Source organism: Diadema setosum, chromosome 5 (genome assembly GCF_964275005.1).
Source record: "Diadema setosum chromosome 5, eeDiaSeto1, whole genome shotgun sequence".
Taxonomy (NCBI): Eukaryota; Metazoa; Echinodermata; class Echinoidea; order Diadematoida; family Diadematidae; genus Diadema; species Diadema setosum.
The window spans coordinates 23,921,689-23,941,575 of NC_092689.1; the positions used below are offsets into that span (position 1 = coordinate 23,921,689).

The 19,887-nt window shown below is 38.8% G+C and overlaps 1 protein-coding gene and 1 pseudogene across 1 annotated transcript in view; both read right to left on the reverse strand.

The window, feature by feature from the left end:
• Positions 1–19,887, reverse strand: part of LOC140228640 (synaptotagmin-7-like) — a 200,517-nt gene that overhangs the window by 13,920 nt on the left and 166,710 nt on the right. The window contains exons 6-7 of the mRNA XM_072308889.1: positions 14,474–14,576; positions 2,468–2,607 (exon numbers count right to left, since the gene is read on the reverse strand). Coding sequence (XP_072164990.1) covers positions 2,468–2,607; positions 14,474–14,576 — 243 coding nt within the window. The remainder of the gene's footprint in view (positions 1–2,467; positions 2,608–14,473; positions 14,577–19,887) is intronic.
• On the reverse strand, positions 7,941–9,635 carry LOC140228392 (uncharacterized; annotated as a pseudogene).

Sequence of the window (19,887 nt, forward strand, 5' to 3'; positions counted from 1 at the left end):
AATTACTTTTCACTATCCCTTCTAATAAAAGGTACGTGGTACAGACACGAGGATGCGCGAATAGAAATTGGGAAAAAATGCTGAAATAAAGATGAAAATTACTCAACTGGGCATACCCAGACACTAATCTGATATATATATCAATAAAGAATTATACTTGAAGATTATTCCATATTAGTTTCATTTGTGAAAATTAAGCGGAAAAGTGATAAAACCAGCTTTCCAGGATGGTACTTTTTTTTCTTTTTTTTTCACATGATATAGCTCTGATTTACACTTTTGCACAAATTTCTCGACGGGATTGACTTTTGTTTTACAATCATGCTTTATCATTAAGTGAAATTTCATTTCATTTAATAAATAGATAAGCAAAATATAGCCAACATTATGATAACATTCAAAATGAATCTCCAGTTTGCTCAGCAAGACGGCAGCGTCAAACATCGATCATCAAAGGCAGAAGTGCACCTGTGGAATTCTTTTGTACATCAATAGAAATCTGACAATTGTTTGAGTTGAGTTGAGTTTTATTATTAACAACATACATGTGAATATGATAACATGATAACATGAAATTCCATAGGGTAGGATATGATAACATGAAAATTTTTATGAGAATACAATGATTTTGTACAAGGTTCTTACAGCTATGCAAGCATATATTTTACATACTTATATTTATCTTACATAAGAATATATGTGGTAAAATAGATTTAGTTTCGTTGTGATACATTCATCACTGAAAAGGCAAAGAGTATGAATAAGTATGTAATGTAGAAATACGCATAGACAAAGGTTCTGAAAAAAAAATAGAAAAACAGAAGATACTGTTGTTAAAGGGGGAACCAAAAGTTAGCGCAAGTGCTAGTCGAGAATGGTTCTCCCATTATAACTACATGTATATTTAAGCTGCTTATTGCAAGGTCTACTCTTTTAAAGTAACTGTACTATAAAAGTACATTAAACTAAACACTGAATATTCTTTTCTTCACTAAACTTCATTTAACAAGTGATTTTTTTTTTTGGTTTCTTCGAAATGAAGATCTTGTTCTTTCCTCCTGAATATTTTTGGGCAAACTATTCCAAAACTTTGACGCGACAAAAGATATAGAAAATGTACCATGTGTTGTTTTACATTTCGGGAGTCTAAGCATGGAATGATCTTTGCCTCTAGTCCTGTATGCGTGATTCATTGGCTCATAATATTGCGTTACAGAATGTGGTAAATGTCCCTTGTGTAGATCATAGACAAAGGTTGACACTGCAAGCTTATGCAGGTCAAAAACATCTAACACTCCTAGACTGGTGAATAATGGCCTAGAACTTGTTCTTAAGGGGGGAAATGTAATTGCTCTCACGGCCATTTTTTGTGCTAAAAATATACAACTTAAGCGGCTTCTGTAGGTACTTCCCCATACTTTAATTCCATAAAGTATAATGTGTGATAGTATAAAGAATTTATATAAAAGCATGAGAACATGCCTTGGCACAAAGTATCTTAACTTAAAAATTAAGCCAATTTTGCGCCTAATATATAATTGTTGATACACTGAATCTGATCCTTCCACATCAAGGTCTCATCAATTTGGATTCCTACAAAAGATGCTACATGTACTCTTTCTATAACCATTTCAGAGACTGTTAACACACCTTTAATTGCAATTGGTTGTCTTGGTCCTTTAATAATCACATAATTTGTTTTCTTCAAGTTAATAGTTAATTTATTTACAATACACCATTCCTGTACCTCATTCAATTTTCTATTTACATCATCGATGTCAATTTCTTTTGTACCTTTGGAATGTATGAAAAATGTTTGAATCATAAGCGAATAGTCTGAACTGAAAATAGTTCGATGAGCTGGGTAAATCATTGATGTATAATAGGAACAGTGTGGGTCCCAGTACTGATCCTTGTGGTACTCCACATGTGATCGTTCTACTACTGGATATTTCATTCTTGTAGCACAATACCTGAGATCGGTTTGAGAGGTAATTTTGGAATAATTACAGCCAGTTGGAACTCCAAGTATAAAATCTTCTTGATAATACAAACAAAATGGTGATTGCTTGAATAGCTTTCTAATACACCCCAGGTCTGACATTATGTTTTACATAAATGACAGCTTTACTACCATTAGTTAACTTGTTGAAGACTAGTCCTGAGTATACTCTGGCAGGTGTCTTTATCAAGCCACTTTCTGTATCTCTTCACATCATAGAAGGGAAGCACACTTAGGTATGTCATCACACAACTATCAACCAAGCACTGCTGTTCTTTTCAAATGAAACAATTGAAATTAGGCCAGCTGCACTTATTTTCCCCGCTTTGGAGATCTGATGGTGCAATCTATCTAAAAAACTGAGGAGTTCTGTACCCCTACTCTTAAATAGGCTGGATGGTAGGCAGTAGTGATGGCCAGCATCCAGCAAGAAGCTGGTGACATGGCAAGCACTCAGAGACAAACCTGAAATCTTTGGCTGGAAGTTGTTTTGCTTTCACAATCCTGAGTATCAGTGTCTGGTCAGGGAAGTCATACATGAGGGAGAACTGAATCAGTCCCAGGTTCTCACCGGACGGCACGTTATCCTCCTCAACACCCTGGGCCTGCCAGAATAAACAAAAATCCCCTCAATAGTCTTGTATCCACAAAACAGTTGAACTGGTGCAGTAACAGAAATCATGAATTTTAGTATTTCTACAACAGTACTGAAGGACTACGCCTATGCTTGAACTGTCACCTAACAACAGCAATATGGCTTGTATGAAATGCATCAATATAGATTTTGATTCATCCAGGTAGTAAAATAACACATATTTGTAAATGCTCTTATCAAATATTTATATTATTCCTGTGCTAGTAACTTGAAAGAATGACCTACTACTGCAAACACATTGACATAATGAAATAATACACAGATATAAACATAACATGCAACCGAGCATCACAAAACCAAATGTCGCACCCCTTGATTTTACGTGAGGACTCAAAAAAGGTGGAATGGGCCAACCGGGTCAATCTTGAGTTTTTCATATTTTCTTAAAGGGCTATCCTTCTTCTACATTACTCTTTAGTCTGGGATCTTAACATGTTTTTCATATTTTCTTAACTCTTTATGTGCCACATTCGCACCTCCAACTCAGTCGACGGCATGCCAACTTTGCATATTCTGCTCAAACGCAGAAACCCGCCCAAACAGATCGATAAATCGCCAAATGCCACAGTACAATGAAAGTGTTTCTCGCGATTCCGTTCCTCTCGTCTATAGCTTGCATTCTATGTGGTGATTGACTAACAAGCAGTGTTTTATACTGGTTTTGCGTGCAAATTCTAAGTTTCTGTCACTGCTTTGTGTGCAAAAGTCATATATTTACGGTAATGTAGCTACTGGGCATTTGAACGAAAAGCAATTATAGATTTATCGTAGAATTTACATCGATGTAAAGCTTGGCATTTTCTTTACAACTTTGCTCACTTTGTCAACAATTTAAAGGGGCTGTACAGTACTGGTCACTGAGGTGGGGATTCAGGTTTTTTACAATTGTACATTCCTAAGTGAAATAATGAGCAACCTCTTATGAAATATGAAAGAGCATGTAATTTTAAGAAGGATTCAACGTTTATTTGATGAAAATTGGTTGTCAAATGGCTGAGATATCAAAAAATGTGATAATAATAAAAGACTACAGGCCACAACTTTATTAGGATCTCTTTGTTTCACCTTGTTTTTGGATATATCGGCCACTTCAAAACCGATTTTCATCAAATAAACTTTTGATACCCCATAGAATATTGTATGCTATTTCACATTTCATAGAGAGGTTTCTGAATATCTCGCAAAACATTAAAAGCTAAATCCTCACCTCGACCAGAACTGTACACACCCTTTAATATAAGTCTATTAAGGTTATATATATTTTAAAAACAGAATGTTTTCTCAACGTATGACTATGTTGGTGTCTCAGAATAATGTGGCACATGGGGGATATTTCCACCATGGCACATAATGAGTTACAGGACAAGTTCACCTTCATTAACATAAGGATTGAGAGAATGTAGCAATATCAGTAGAACACATCATTGAAAGTTTGAGGAAAATCAGACAATCCGTTTTTGTGCAGTCACCGCTGGATGAGAAGACTACTGCAGTGTATGATGCCACATGCGTACAACAATATGTGACCCACTACAACAAAATGGTCCTAAAGTCGCGCACGGTCGAAGCCGTGAAAATCGAGTTTGAAGTTAGAGCATCAAAATTGGACAAAACTTACGATTTTCTGAATTTGACATATTATTAGAGTCTCACATGTCTTCTATCATCTGTCGAAATTTTGAAGCAAAATGATGAAAGGAAAGACCAAAAAATAGCGTTTTTCTGGGCCATGTTTTTTTGTCGTTTCAACGAAGCAGAAACTGGTTCGAACATGTGGATTGAGCGCCACACATAGGATCCGCCCCTAACAACGACCAGAGTGATCTCATTGGTCAGTTTGCTGCTCGCTGCTACCCGAAGCGTGAAGCTCGCACACTGCCCAGTCGACTGGTGCGTGCGGGCGGGTTGCGCTATGCCTAGCCGCTTCTCCTGACATCCTGGTCACTGATTGGTCGGTGAGGAGACCGCCGACGCTGTGTTTGAATGAGCATTTCGGGGGTTGCTAGGGCTTAACTTCTATTGTCCGGAGGTGAATACTGACTTGCGTGTCTCTTGATTGTGATTGCGTCGCAAGGAGAACTTTTAGGGCGCTTTCTTGAAACAGTGATTTCCCAGACGTCTTGACATGCTCTCTTTTAAGCATCGATATCTCCGCAGCCGATTATTTTTATAAGACGTGTTATATATCAATTTAAAGCAGAACGATTAGGGAATTGTGTCATGCAATTTTCAAATAATCGACCTCGCCCGACTTTAGGATCATTTTGTTGTAGCGGGTCACATATAAGGAAAATATAAAGAGAATTTCACAAAATTTCATCTTTTGAAAAAAGTACACATTCCCTCGACTCGTTACTGACATATGTTATGGGTAATATTATTCCCATTGCCTTTAGAAAGAGGCAAGTCAAGTGCTCTTTTATTATGCGAAAAAAGTGAAAATATGTTGAATTTTCTCTACATTTTCTTTATACTGTTGTACTCATACGACATCACGAGCCTTAGTAGTCTCCTCAACCAGCGGTTCCAACACAAAAATTTTAAAAAATTCATAACTTTTGCATCGATTGTCCAATTTTCCTCAAACTTTCACTGATGTGTTCTACTAATATTGCTGCATTCTCTCAATCCTTATGTTTATGAAGGTGAACTTGTCCTTTAAAGAGCTATCTTTCTTCTACATTACTCTTTAGTCTGGAATCTTAACATGAATAGGAAAGTGTGTTTTCAGCAGTTTTTCTACAACCCCTTTTTTGGGGGAGAGTAAAATGATCAAGTATGTCTTAGGGGCCCCTTTTCAATTCTTGAAATCCTTTGCACACTCTTCACTTTTAAGTCTAATAACTTTTGATAGGATATCGCAACTGCTTTGAAAGTTGGTATTAATCATGGATAAAATGTGTTTATAGAAAATGCTCAATTTCAGCTTAATCCGATAATCCCTTCATTGTTGTTGCTCAAGTGGATTACATCCTGTGTTTTGACCCTTTCATCGAACAGCTAGCATGGCTTGGTAAAGATTTAGGGCATGAATAGACCCTGTACTTCAGAGCCTGTTTTCTCAGTTCACACTTTTCCAGTGTGTGCTTCTTTTCCATTATTTAGGTAGGTTAGGGGAGTCCATTTGACTTGACACATCATTTTAAAGCTTAGTGTCTACTCTTTCCGAATCTGCCCTTCACTAAAAATCCATTTCTGGTGACTTCTTTTCTTTCTTACTTTTTTGTGTGATGCAGGATCACATAATATGGTGTGGGATGACCAGTAGATTTCTTATGGTTGAATACATTTTCCCAAGAAAGGACAACATTATTATATTACAATTTCTGCAAAAGACCTTCAAGCCATTACTGTCTCCAATTTCTTTTGTCAGGTGTTTTGACTATTGCAATCAACGGGTCATTGCATATACAGAAGTAGTTCATCCACAGAGCAGCACATTCAAACTGTGTCTTGATACGTCTCCTCACAAAATTTGATTCATCATATACTGTAAAACATGATATATTCGCGGCATGAATTTTTCGTGAATTGGAGCTGACGGCCTTTTTTTTTTTTTTTTGCGGCATGAAATTTACGCGAACTGCCACTGGCATTCAATGCATGTAGTGTGGACAAGAACTTTCGTGTGCATTTTAATTTCGCAAATCTTGGCGCTCGCGAAATTCGCGAAATTAAAATGCACGCGAACATTACTCGTTTTACAGTAGTAGTCTCATCATAATGGTATAATGCTGGGCAGAGCATTTCTTAATTACCTAATTAAGCAGAGTACCCAATTCCCGGACAGCGTGTTTCTTCACATTACAGCTACCATACACTAACATGCACCCATCTGTTAAATTATCATACAGCATGTTATGTCACTACAGCCACAGCTCCTCTAAAGTCACACAATGTTCTTTACAGAAATCTCAGTTTTTCCCGTTATGGCTTAAATGAGAACAACATAGCAACCCAACAAACTTATTATGATTGGATACCATATACTATTGATGACCAACTGCAAAGGATGATAATAACAATAATAAAGGACATTTATACTGCACAGCTACTGTAATAACATACTCTACTGCATTACAAAGTAATAATCACGACATACATAATTCAAACATAGAATGCATTGTTCAAAAGATGAGTTTTTAACTGGTAATCCATGCAATTTACTTTCATAAGGTCATGTTAACATGGCATTGTCAATCACGAAAAATGCAATCATTACTGCATGACATTCATGTGGTGGTGCAGTTGTATTGGTACCATTGAAGAAGAAAAATATGAACTGATAAATTTATAGTTATTTCTTCCAGTCTGAAGAAGGTTGAAGCATCATTGGAGCTAGCTTATTCTTTTCCTTGATATGAATTTTCAGTAGTGAAAAATCGGATCTACTATAGAAGTAGCCATACTTACCTACACCATTAATGATATTCCCTTACTCTACCCGCTATTTACCGGCAAAGGTTCTCTTTTAGGAGAGAACAACTCTCAGAGAGAGTCGTGTGACAATTCACAGACTCCCCTAGGGCACAGCGGGAAACCCCGCACTCGATACTATACTGTAAAACATGATATATTCGCAGCATGAATTTTTCGCGAATTGGAGCCGACGGTCCTTTTTTGCGGCATGAAATTTTTGCGGCATGAAATTTTCGCGAACTTCCACTGGCATTCAATGCATATAGTGTAACAAGAACTTTCGCGTGCATTTTAATTTCGCAAATCTTTGCGCTTGCGAAATTCGCGAAATTAAAATGCACGTGAACATTCCTTGTTTTACAGTATGATGGACTATCGCGGTAGACACCTCTTTCCTGCGGCGCCTTAGCTGATGCTCATGTGGGGTGGAGGGAGGGTGTGGTATAGGTAAGTACGGCTACTTAGTAGATCTGATTTTCATTACTGAAAATTCATATCTACGGCAGACTACACCACACTTACCTACACCATTAATGCTAGAGTACCACATTATAACCATTAAGGGAGTTGGAACAACAGGTAAGTAAGACAGAACTACCCTGTAGGTGAAAAGATCAACAACAATGCCAGGGCTAGCATGTTCCGATAGGTTGATATAAGCATGTCATTTGTGTATACCATATTTCTCTTGTGTACTGAAAAAGAACGATACAAAAGTTCAATTATTCTTAGGAATGTGTCTAGGTTACCCGAGTTAAGAATGAGTGCAGGACAGGACTGCCCTAGCAAACTTAGTCTCAGTGTGAAGTACATTAGACAAGTAACAAGTAGTAAAGGTATTTGTGTTGGCCCAGTAAGCAGCTTTTAGGATGTCTTCCATGCCTGCTCCTTTGCCCATGAGGCAGCCAATCCTCTAAAGTCATGAGCTCGAATTCTGTCTGAGAAAAGGGCATCTTGGCCTGCTGATTTGATTGCTGTTACAATCCAGCAAGATACAGACTGCTTTGTGTGGTGGTTGGAAACTTACAAAGAGTTGTTTGGATGACCTCAGGTCACGTGTCCTGTGGACGTACCATTTGAGTGCTCGAACGGGACACCACAGCTTATCTTCACCTATGGAGTTAATGGATAGAAGTACAATTTCCAACATTTGCAAGGCCTCATGCTGGTTTTTTGCCAATGGGGAAGAAGTCTGACTTTGTTTTTCTCCCAGCGAATATGACCTTTCATAGTGGTGAGGGCATGGATGGAGCTACGGCGCTGACCTGAAGCTGCTGAGAGGAGAAAAACTGTTTTGATAGGTAGGACTTTGAGCGATGCCTTGTACATAGGTTCAAAGAGGGCCCTGCTGAGAGCTTGGAGAACCTTCGGAAGGCTCCAGGATGGGAACAATGTCTTTCTGTTTGGTCTGTTGAGGAAAAACGCTTTCATTAGTCTTGTGAGCATGATAGAGGAGGAGACAGATTCAACATTGTCAAAACCTTCATGTATTACTCCAATGGCAGACCTGTAACCTCGGATGGTGGCAAGATTAGCTTTCACTAATCTTGTGAGCATGATAGAGGAGGAGACAGATTCACCATTGTCAAAACCTTCATGCATTGCTCCAATGGCAGACCTGTAACCTTGGATGGTGGCAACGGATAACATTTTGTCATAGAGAGAGACTAGAAAATCTGCAATCTCACCTAAAGATGCTTTGCGTGGATTAATCTCCATCTCCCTGCACCATCTAACGTAGTACAGCAGTCTTGAGTTGTATGTGTTTCTGGTTGATTCTCTCAGACACTGTGCTGTAAGGTTGGCAGCCCTTTCTGAAAGCCCTGCCTCAAGTGCTGCTGCCCTGTAATTGGCCAGAGTGTCAGCCTCGTTCCCAGTTGTCTTAGGATGTCTTCCCTGGCTAGAAGGACCATTGGAAAATCATACAGAAGGTTCACATGGACAACGGAGCCACCATGGGGCTATCAGGAGAGTGTTCGCTTCCTCTTCCTGAATCTTGATTAGCACTTTCATGATAAGTGAGAACAGGGGGAAAAGCATCCTGCTCGAGTATGTATGCCCATGATTTTTTATCATGGCTTCTACTAGAACACTGATCAATTCAGTGCTTATGTACGTCGATATAGGGCAATTTATCAATCAGTTGCAATATGAGGTCTGTTTACCCCCACTTAGATCCGAGTCCAAGCAGAGGATGGGTTTTGGTATGTCTTGCTCTTGGTTGTCTGTTTCTGCTCTCCGTTGTGGGCAGTATTTGGTTATGATCTCTGCTGCTGAAGGTGTCTTAATCTCCTCAACGTCTTTGGAGTGATCTCTGCTTTGTGCATGGGGCTGGGATCCCCCAATGTCGGTAACAGAGACAGAATCCACCTCAGATGAAGACCGCGCTGTCCTCTTTCGGTAATGCGCTCCCATGGAAGAGGACGAAGATAGCAGTGAATCTGTCCATTTCCTTTTCCTTGAGCTCACCATAGCAGGACGATGATAGCTGAACTCAGAGTCTGATTCGTCATCAAGTTGAATTGAAGCCGCTAACTTGGCAACGCATGATCCTCTCATGCGGGGCTCGGACTACGTTTGCCGTTTTGTCGCAACGTCGGTTCTCGGTGTCTTGGCCGCGAAAGTCTGCCCGGTTCCCCGGGAGAGCTCAGCGGAGCGCCAGTGTCCGTATCGCCGGCCCCGTCGGGGTGGGAGACCGTCAATGGTGCAGTCGAACGAGGCTTAGCACGGGTCGAAAAGTTACCGCTGTTTTGCTTGTTTTGGTTCTGGAAAGCCGTCTGAAACGTTTGGAGAAACCAACTGGCAGCCGTTGTCGGGTCAGCAAATGGATTTGGTAACAATAGATCCGAAGTAGGGGCGACCGTAGCCATGGATTGTGTAGCGTTTTCGTTAGTCGCCATTTTGGAATTTTGGGGCTCGGGAGTAGCAACCTCTGTTCCCCGTGTAGTGAAGGTTTGTGTATGAATCGAGGGGGCAACCTCTGCCCCAGTGCTAGATTCCCTGCACGTTGTAGGCTTTCTCTGTGGAGATTTGTGAGTGTGTTTTACGAGAGTTTGACTTTGAGTTTGTCTTTCTTGGCAGAGGGGCTCATCGTTCTACCCTCACTCTGATGAGATTCATCCCGATTTTTCCCCCGATCTGACGACGGCTCATGGGATTTGGGGTTATCTTTCTTTGGTGGTAATGTGTTCTCATTTGCATTTTCCACATCGTTTTTCCCCGTGTTGATATTGCTCATGTATGGGACGTCCGTAGCAGACCTATCTCTGCACGCGCTACCATCGCCCGTATTCACAGATCCTGTGTTCTTTTGGCCGTTAGGGATGGTTTTCTCGCTTCTTTTCTCCATCTCACGTATTATACATCCCCGTTTGGGGGCCGGTTCTTACATTTCGTCACTTAGGAATTTTCTAAAGTTGTAGATGTAGGTAGGAAGTGCCGGTGTTAGAACCAAATAATTCTAGCGGGCGCGTCCGACTACTGCTCGAATCAGGCGCCGGCAAAGGAAAGAGGAGGTATCTACCACGATAGGCCATTATATAGTATCGAGTGTGAGGTTTCCCACTGTGCCCTAGGGGAATCTGTCATCACAATGGCTAGTCTGTGTTTACAGACTCTCTCTGAGAGTTGTTCTTTCCTAAAAGAGAACGTTTGCCAGTAAATAGCGGGTAGAGTAAGAGAATAGCATTAATGGTGGAGGTAAGTATGGCGTAGTCTGCCGTAGATTAATGTGTCTCTGTGTGTAGTTTGGAAAGAATGTGTGGTGCTGGTGGATGGGTTTGTATACATGGCATGCATAAATGTGACCCTGCATCACGAAACAAACAAAAAGTCGCCAGATATGGATTTTTAGTTGAGGGCAGATTCTAATAGAGCAGACTCTAAGCTTTAAAATGATGTTTAACTCAATTCAACTGGACTCCCCTAACCTATCTAAATACTAGAGAGAAAGCACACACTCTGTAAAAGTGTGAACTGAGAAAAGAGGCTCTGAAGTGCAGGGTCAATTCAAGCACTTAATCTTTACCAAGCTGTGCTAGCTGTGCAATGAAGGGACAAAAAAAGGAAGTAAACCACCGAAGAAACAACAATGAAGGGATTACCAGATTAAGCTGAAATTGAAGATGGTATATCAACATATTCTGTCCATGATTAATGCTAACTTTCAAAGCAGCAGAGTTGTCCTTTCAAAAGTTATTAGACTTGAAAGTGAAGAGTGTGTAAAGGATTTCAAGAAATGAAAAGGGAACTCTAAGATTTACCTGATCACTCTTTTCTCCCCCTAAAATGGGTTGCAGAAAAACTGTTGCAAACACATTTTCCCCATTCATGTTATGATCCCAAACTTAAGAATGATGTAGAAGAAGGATAGTTCTTTCGGTAAATATGAAAAACTCAAGATTGACTTGGCTGACCCATTTCACCTTTTTTGAGTCCCCACATAAAATCAAGGGGTGCGACTTTTTGTTTGTTTTGTGATGCACGGTCACAAATGTGTCTACTTCTAGTAAGACTGAATTGATTGTACATTGCACATTGCAACGTAAACCTCAGCACTATCTTCTCTATGCATCTCATTTTCTTCAGGACTTATAATATTTGCCCCCATTTTAAAGATCTCCGAGGAATTATAATAATAAATGAGGCTTGTCTGGAAATTCTCTACCCATATAACGAAAATGCCTAGTACCCAATTATTCAGTAAATATAGCACACAATGGAAGGGTGTGTTGTTTTTTTTTTCTTTTTAATTTGTATGTCAATCAAGTGGAGAACCTGATTAAGTGGTACCTGATTATGCTGAGACTACTGTACGGTACTGTCAACAACCATGAGTGAATTCAAGCTTTAGTAGTACAGTTAAACTCGCATAAGTCGATCTTCTCGGGACTGAGCAAAACACATCGACTTAGGCGAGTTTCGACTTGTACGTAAGTCGAAAAAAAATCGACTTAAAGTTACACCACACGTACATATGTATAATGTACATGTATGTTGTCTACTCTGGAGCCGAGAGCTGGAGCGGTGTGCCCGATATTTGCCCTTCAGCAAGACACTTTATCCACATTGATGCAGGCCAGGGCTCCACACTATAACTTTTATTTTGGTGGCCCCAAAATGATTGATTTTTATTTTTTGGTGGCCCGAACAAAAAAAAAAAAAAAAAAACAAGCAAAACTAAATCGGTCCTACGTTCGGTCCGAAAGTTACCGTTATTTATTTCTGATTGTAAAAGCAATCATCCACCATTTACAAGTATTTTAACACCTTCCGGAGCCGAATGTTGCCGTTAATCATTTTCAAATGTAAAAACAGGCAACCGACATTCATTCTAGGATCTTACGGAGCTGAATATCATCCTTATTCATTTCCGAACGTGAAAGCAAACATCCGCTTTTTATTTCATCATCTAAATGAGCCGATTGATACCGTTAATCATTTCCAAATGTAAAAGAAACAATCTGTTACTTATTTTAGCATCGTACAGAGCAGAATATTACCGTTATTCGATCTCCAAATTCAAAAGCAAACACCCGACATTTATTCTATGATCGTAAGGAGCCGAATGTTACTGCTGTCCACTTCCGAAAGTGAAATGAATCATCTGACATTTATTTTGGCATCTTCAGGAGTCGAATGTTACATGCTATTTACTTTCGAACGTAAAAGCGAACTTTCGGCAATTATTTCATCATCGTACTGAGTTGAATACTATAGTTATTCATTTCCGAACGCCAAAGCAAACATTCAACATTTATTTTAGCATCTTTCGGAGCTGAATGTTATTGCTATTTACTTTCGAACATAAAAGCAAACATAAGACATTCATTTTATCATCGGACGGAGTTGAATACTATTGTTATTCATTTCCGAACGTTAAAGCAAATATCAAACATTAACTTTACCATCAAACGCAGCTAAATGTTACTGTTATATTCATTTCGAAATTTAAAAGCAAACATCCGACAGTTATTTAGCATCGTATGGAGAATATTACATGTACTGCTATTCACTTCCGAACGTAAAAACAATCATCTGACATTTATTTTAGCATCTTCTGGAGCCGAATGTTATTGCTATTTACTTTCGAAAGTAAAAGCAAACACCCGACATTTATCTCATCGTCGTACGAAGTTGATTATTATTGTTATTCATTTCCGAACGTCAAAGGGATAATTCGACATTTACTTTAGCATCTTCCGGAGCTGAATGTTAATGTTATTTACTTTCAAACGTAAAAGTAAACATCCGACATTTATTTCATCATCGTACGAAGTTGATTTTTATTGTTATTCATTTCCGAATGTCAAATGGATAATTCGACATTTACTTTAGCATCTTCCGGAGCTGAATGTAATTGTTATTTACTTTCGAACGTAAAAGTAAACATCCGGCATTTATTTTATCATCGTATGGAGTTGAATATCATTATTTTTCATATCCGAACGTCAAAGCAAACATTCGACATTTATTTCAGCATCTTCCGGATACTTTTTTTTATCCTTATTCATTTCCGAACGCAAAATCAAATCTCTGACATTCCAAAAGTATAAGCAAACATCCGACATTTATTTTAGTATTATACGGAATCGAATATTACCGTTATTCATTTCCAAAATTAAAAGAGCAAACATCTGACATTTATTCAGCATCTTATGGAACCGATTGTTACCGCTTCATTTCCAAAACTGAAGGCAAACATTCGGCTTTTTTGGTGGCCCAGCGTGCGTTTTTGGTGACCCCGGTCGCAAATTAACCATTCGCGAAATCGTGATTCGATTTGCGAAAAGACTCCGCTAAATATAAGGCATAGATCGCTACACTCGGCAGGGGCTACGTCGTCCTTTCACCAGGTCTCGTTACAAAACCAAAGTCTCGCGTGAGTTCTTGCGTTACCTATCGTTAATGTTAACGAAACATCGTTAATTTGCGCTAGGGATCGTTACTCATCGTTGCTGCAAACGTTAATTTTCCCGATCGTTAGTTTGCGTTACTAACGATTCAGGTGAAACCGCTTGCGTTAATGAAACGTTAATGTTTATTTACGCAGTTTCTTTTGGTATATACTGTATGTAAACAAAAACTGGCGTCTCGTGATTTTGACAGTGATTTATTACACAATAAAATCTTATTCGACTTAGGCACAGTGAATTCAATGGTTTTTCCGTGAAAGTGTTCTTGGAATTTCATCGACTTAAGCGAGTATTCGACTTAAAAAATTCGACTTATGTGTGAATTAATACACGTAAGTCAATGGGGAAAAATCGGGACTTTTTAAAATTATCGACTTGCGCGATTATTCGACATATGCGATGTCGACTTAGGCGAGTTTAACTGTATTTATAAGTAAGCACATTTGTGATGATATTTAGGAATGAAAGAAGTAAATTGCTTACCACTCCCAGAGCTTCTGCCTGGCCATTGGAAGCTGGAGTGGCCAGCTTGCTGGGGTCTGGTTGGACGTGTTCAAATCCTACTCTTGGCTTTGGACGCTCAAAACTGTGGCAAAAGAAATCAGAGATGAAAATACAACATTAATGAATGTTGAACAACAATTAGTTTACTAATAAAAAATAGTGCAACTGGAATCAAATGAAAAGACAAGTAAGCATAGCAATGCCTGAATGGCATGTCAGCCATCCATCCCAACCTACATCCAGGCTTTTATCAATTCAAAATAAGTTGGGTGGACCAGAGAACCTGTTCATGGTACATGTATTTCTTTTTTTTTTCTTCGAAGGAACATTGGAACATCCAACTCATCAGTGACTTAATGAGCTGCCCAATCTTCAAATTTTTGTCAATTGTTCAAATATTCTCATTTGTTAAACGTCCATATAAAACTTTATCTATCATCAAAATATTGAATCACAAAAGTCACAAAATCAAATATTCACAGTAAAGCAAATGTTCAAAAAGGCCCAAATGCTGCTATTTGTGGCATTACAAAGAAGCAAATGATTTGCCACTTTGTTAAACCTGTTACGCAAACAGTAACATAGCACCAGAAGTTTACTGTTCTGGTGAATCAAATTTCATATTGAGTATAAACTTGAAATCTGGTGCTTAAAGAAATTTACAAACTGACCAATGCTATGGAGGGGATGAGGACTGGGTAGACCTATTATCTTGTGTCATATATTTGTAATCTTCATTCATTTTATGTACACAGCGAGTTATGATTTTTATCATAATCTGTTTTAATGAGGTGATATTATGTATTCTTAGAACTGTATGACTATTGAAATAAGTCTCAAATCAATAACACACAAGCACTGATCATTTCAATACGATCAGAAATGAATTGGTATGTAAACATTAGTCATGCATACTTTTCCTATTCTTAACCCATTCCTCCCGCGATTCTACGAGAGCATTCAATGACCCCAAACGAGAATCTTTTTGCAGCTTGACAGAGGACAGTTTGGTAATCTGCCTGTGAATGAAAATATCAATTAGGTGCTAGGTATGAATAGATGGGCTCACAATTTTTTTGTTGTTACACATTAGTAAGAGGCACCTGAATGGGATGCATGCAGTTTTCATAGGGAAGAAAACAGATATTGATATAAAAAACTCTAATCTTCCTATCAAAACAATTCTTCTTGGCAGCATAACACAAATAAACATCAATTTAGGCCATGAATGCAAGCACTCGTCTACATTTTGGGAACTTGGTATTCCAGGTTCCAGTGAGGAACCGGTTAAAAGCAAGCACCTATAATAAATAATTCAAGCACACATGTAGGGATCTTCAAGACCATGTTGAAATATGAACATCATTGGCTGACTTTATGTATAAAGAAGAATTAAGAAGAAAGTCATTAACTTAAAGGAATCACTGGCCAGAACAGCAAATGTACACAATGTATTCTGCGCATACCACTTGTAAGGGTTGCAATATGTTATGTACATTTGTAGTGTGGCAGTTATGTTACATTCACCAGTTTATAATGTCCTCACCTGAAAGTAAGCAACATAATTATGTATAATGCACAAACTTAATGGCTGAATGAAATATCTGGTTTGTAATGTTGTACACAAGATATGTACAATGTATAATATGCACCATTTTACAAACCAAATGAATGAACTATTTTGCATCGATACAATAGTATTACTGGTGTAAAACCATGTAGTACATTTACACCAGAGAATCTCTGTTGGGTAATACATTTATATATACTAAGTTTCAAGAAAAATCCTGCAGGCATTGCAGAAATGAGGGAAATAGTGAATTTTGAGGAGTTGACCTTGACCTTTGATCCCTGACCTTTGACCCATGACCCCTAAAATCCCTAGAAGATCACTGCCAGTCAGTACATGCATATGTACCAAGTTCAATGAAGATACATTGAACCATTTGTGAGATATGGGGGAAAAATGAAATTTTAACATTTCTACCTGACCTTTGACTTCATGACCCAACACTCTCCTTTGGGAATCTTTATTTGGTAGTACATGTACACGCTAAGTTTCAAGAAAATATTTTCAGGCATTGCCTAGACATGGGGGAAATAGTGAAAATTTGAACAATTGACCTTGACCTTTTACCTTGAAAATGTGCATCCAAAAGTTAATAGATCTAACTTCACCCACTCATACATTTACATGCCAAGTTTCATTAGGATACCTCACACGGTTTTTTAGTTACACTGTCCACAAAATTGATTACGGATGGACAGACGGATGGATGGACATCCCAAAAACATAATGCCTCCGGAGACACTTAGTGGCGGAGGCATAAAAACCCCTTCAAAGAAACTCTGCGTCTCAGACACTGTGGCCCAAATTTATGAAGGCAGTTTACATTTAGACCATGGTCTAAAATAAGTATGAAATAGGCATATCTCTGACATGCATGTAAAATGCGCATCCTTTACTGGATGTCTGTTGGCATACGCAATCCGTCAATAGTATTTAAGCAGAAGAAATTTGCATAAACCATGGTTTAGCTTTACCACCTTCATGAATTCAGGCCTGTAAATTGGGAAACAACTCAAAGGTGATGTCACAGGCTGTCTTGGGGAACAGCCATACAATCCATCTTGGAACAAACGTGACTGCATACACTGCAAGCACGATCTCACAAACAATGCACATATAATCACAAGACAAAGATTAAACACTTCCTCTCATGAGGTCATCAAATGTTCCCTTTACCCCTCTACCACATCCTAACAATACATACAAATACGAAACAACTTATAAACAAAAAGATTAAAAAATAGACATTCACTACATTCAGTGAGTCATTGCAACACACTCCTAAAACATCACTATAAACTGACAGCCTGCATGCAAAATAACAGAGTATAGGGAGCATATGCATCAATTTTGCAGTTTAGAGGGCTCAATGACAGTATCAATATTGCAATACCTGCTTTCCTACACCTTGCACATAAAATACAGAGAAAACTAGAAATGTCGCTTCAGCGACTGGTTATACCCCCGCCAAACAACATTTCATAAGCTTTGGTCAAAACAACATTTGATAAGCTTTGGTCAAAAAACTGAGGAAGTAGTTAAATCCGCAAGATCTTTCCTTGATCTTCTGCCATTAATATGCCATTACCATGGCAACGTACTTTCGGGTACTGTCGAAAAATGCGTCTTGCACATCTACAACCAAAGGCACACATCTGTACCAATTTTCATGGAAATTGGGCAAAAAACTGAGGAAGTAGTTTGCAACACAAAATTTTCCATCATTTTGGCTCATAATATGTGAGCTGTTACCATGGCAACATACTTTTTGTCACTGTCAAGAAATGTGTCATGCTGACCTATATCCTAAGACAAACATTCAATATGAATTCCATGAGAATTGGAAGAACACTGATGAAGCAGTTTTGCCATGAAGCATTTTGCCCTATATTTTACCAATAACATGCCGTTACCATGGCAACGCACTTTTTGCCACTGCGGAAATATGTGTCTTGCACATTAACATATTCAGATGAACATCTGTACCTAATTTCATAAAAATTGATCAAAAACTGTGGGAGGAGTTCGCGACGCAAGATTTGTACCCATTTTTGCCCATAATATGCCGTTACCATGGCAACGTACTTGTGGGTACTGTCAAAAAATACGGCTTGCACATCTACAACCCAAGGCACACATCTGTGCCAAGTTTTATGGGAATCGGTTGAAAACTGAGGAAGTAGTTCGCGACGCAAGATTTGTACCCATTTTTGCCCATAATATGCTGTTACCATGGCAACGTACTTTTGGGTACTGTCAAAAAATACGTCTTGCACATCTACAACCCAAGGCACACATCTGTGCCAAGTTTTATGGGAATCGGTTGAAAACTGAGGAAGTAGTTCGCGACGCAAGATTTGCAACGGACCGACCGCCCGACCGACCACCCGACCGACCGCCTGACCGACCGTCCGCTGATTCCTATATACCCCCTTCAAACTTCGTTTGGCGGGGGTATAATGAGAGTAACTATGCCATTCATATCATGCACATTCTAAATGGAAATAAGATATTAAAGGAACATGAGTTTGCTGCTTGAAAATCTGTCCATGGTAACTGTTTTGGCACAATCTAGCTATCCTACCGCCACTGTATTGACTCTCTACAACAAAGTGTTTGTACCCATCCACTGCAATCAAACCTGTGACAATCAGACACCTAATCATGCCACCTTGTTACCATGGTAATGGGACATTCTCTAGCCACTGCCAGGAAACAATCGTTACCATGACCAGCACAATTGATATTACTATCAAGCTGATATTAGCAGCAAGAGATACAGTTTCTGTGGTGAGACAGCAATGAAAGTAATATTTGATTGGACCCTGGGTGTTGGCAGTATTATCTGGTTAAAACAGTGAGTTCTTTTTTTTTTTAATGCTATGACATCACTCAATGTGAGGTAGCAAATGTTTACCCTTGTTGCATGTGATTATCAAAGCAAAATTTCCTGCATTTGAAAATTATTTCTAATCAATGATTATCAACATAATATATATGGAATAATCCCTGTCCCCTGAAGACATAAATTTTTTGATTAATAGTTCTGTTTGTGAAGATTCAAATTTAATCTTTACTATTAAAATGTTCGTTATTGTACACATCAAGTAAAAAGAATGACTAGAAGCTGTCAAAAGTAATCCTGATACACTTGAAACCTAAAGCAATGACATTTATGGCCTATTTTCTAACATTCACAGGGGGTAAAATATCCCTGCTGCAAGGTTTTGATTCACTGGGTACATTTTAAGGAGAGAAGTCTCAGAATCTTTCCTGGGATCATGTTTTCCACTCTCATCCATAAATTGCAATGTTATCCGGTATTGAATCCCATTATGTCTGATACCTATCTCTGTCTAGTGTGGAAAAGGGCCCACAAATTGAGCATAATTGATGAATGAACCACTAGAGGGAAGGATAAAATTCAGTCCCAGGCAGTCAAAGTCCACTTGTGGTGGAATCCCACTCCATCCCTGGATAATCCTTTGGTCATTTAAGATGAGATCCCAGACAGGCAGACTGCACAAATCAAGACTTTTTTCCCTTCACAACATCTCTCTTTCAGTCATCGCTGGGAGACAGATTACATTTGGACCAATTAACATTTCACGAGTCCTTCCAGAATAGTCTGCATTTCCCCTATTAAGGATTCATTCACAGTGCACAAAGCCTACAGACCGGGAGGTAGCGCAAGGCATGGTGGTGTGTATCTCGAACACAACACTTTCAAAGATGCAAAGTGTTATCTATACCTCTCTAGCCCTCATGACACAGGTTTGTAACAATCCCACAAGGATCTCTAGTGTAGAGTAGGAGTGACTGA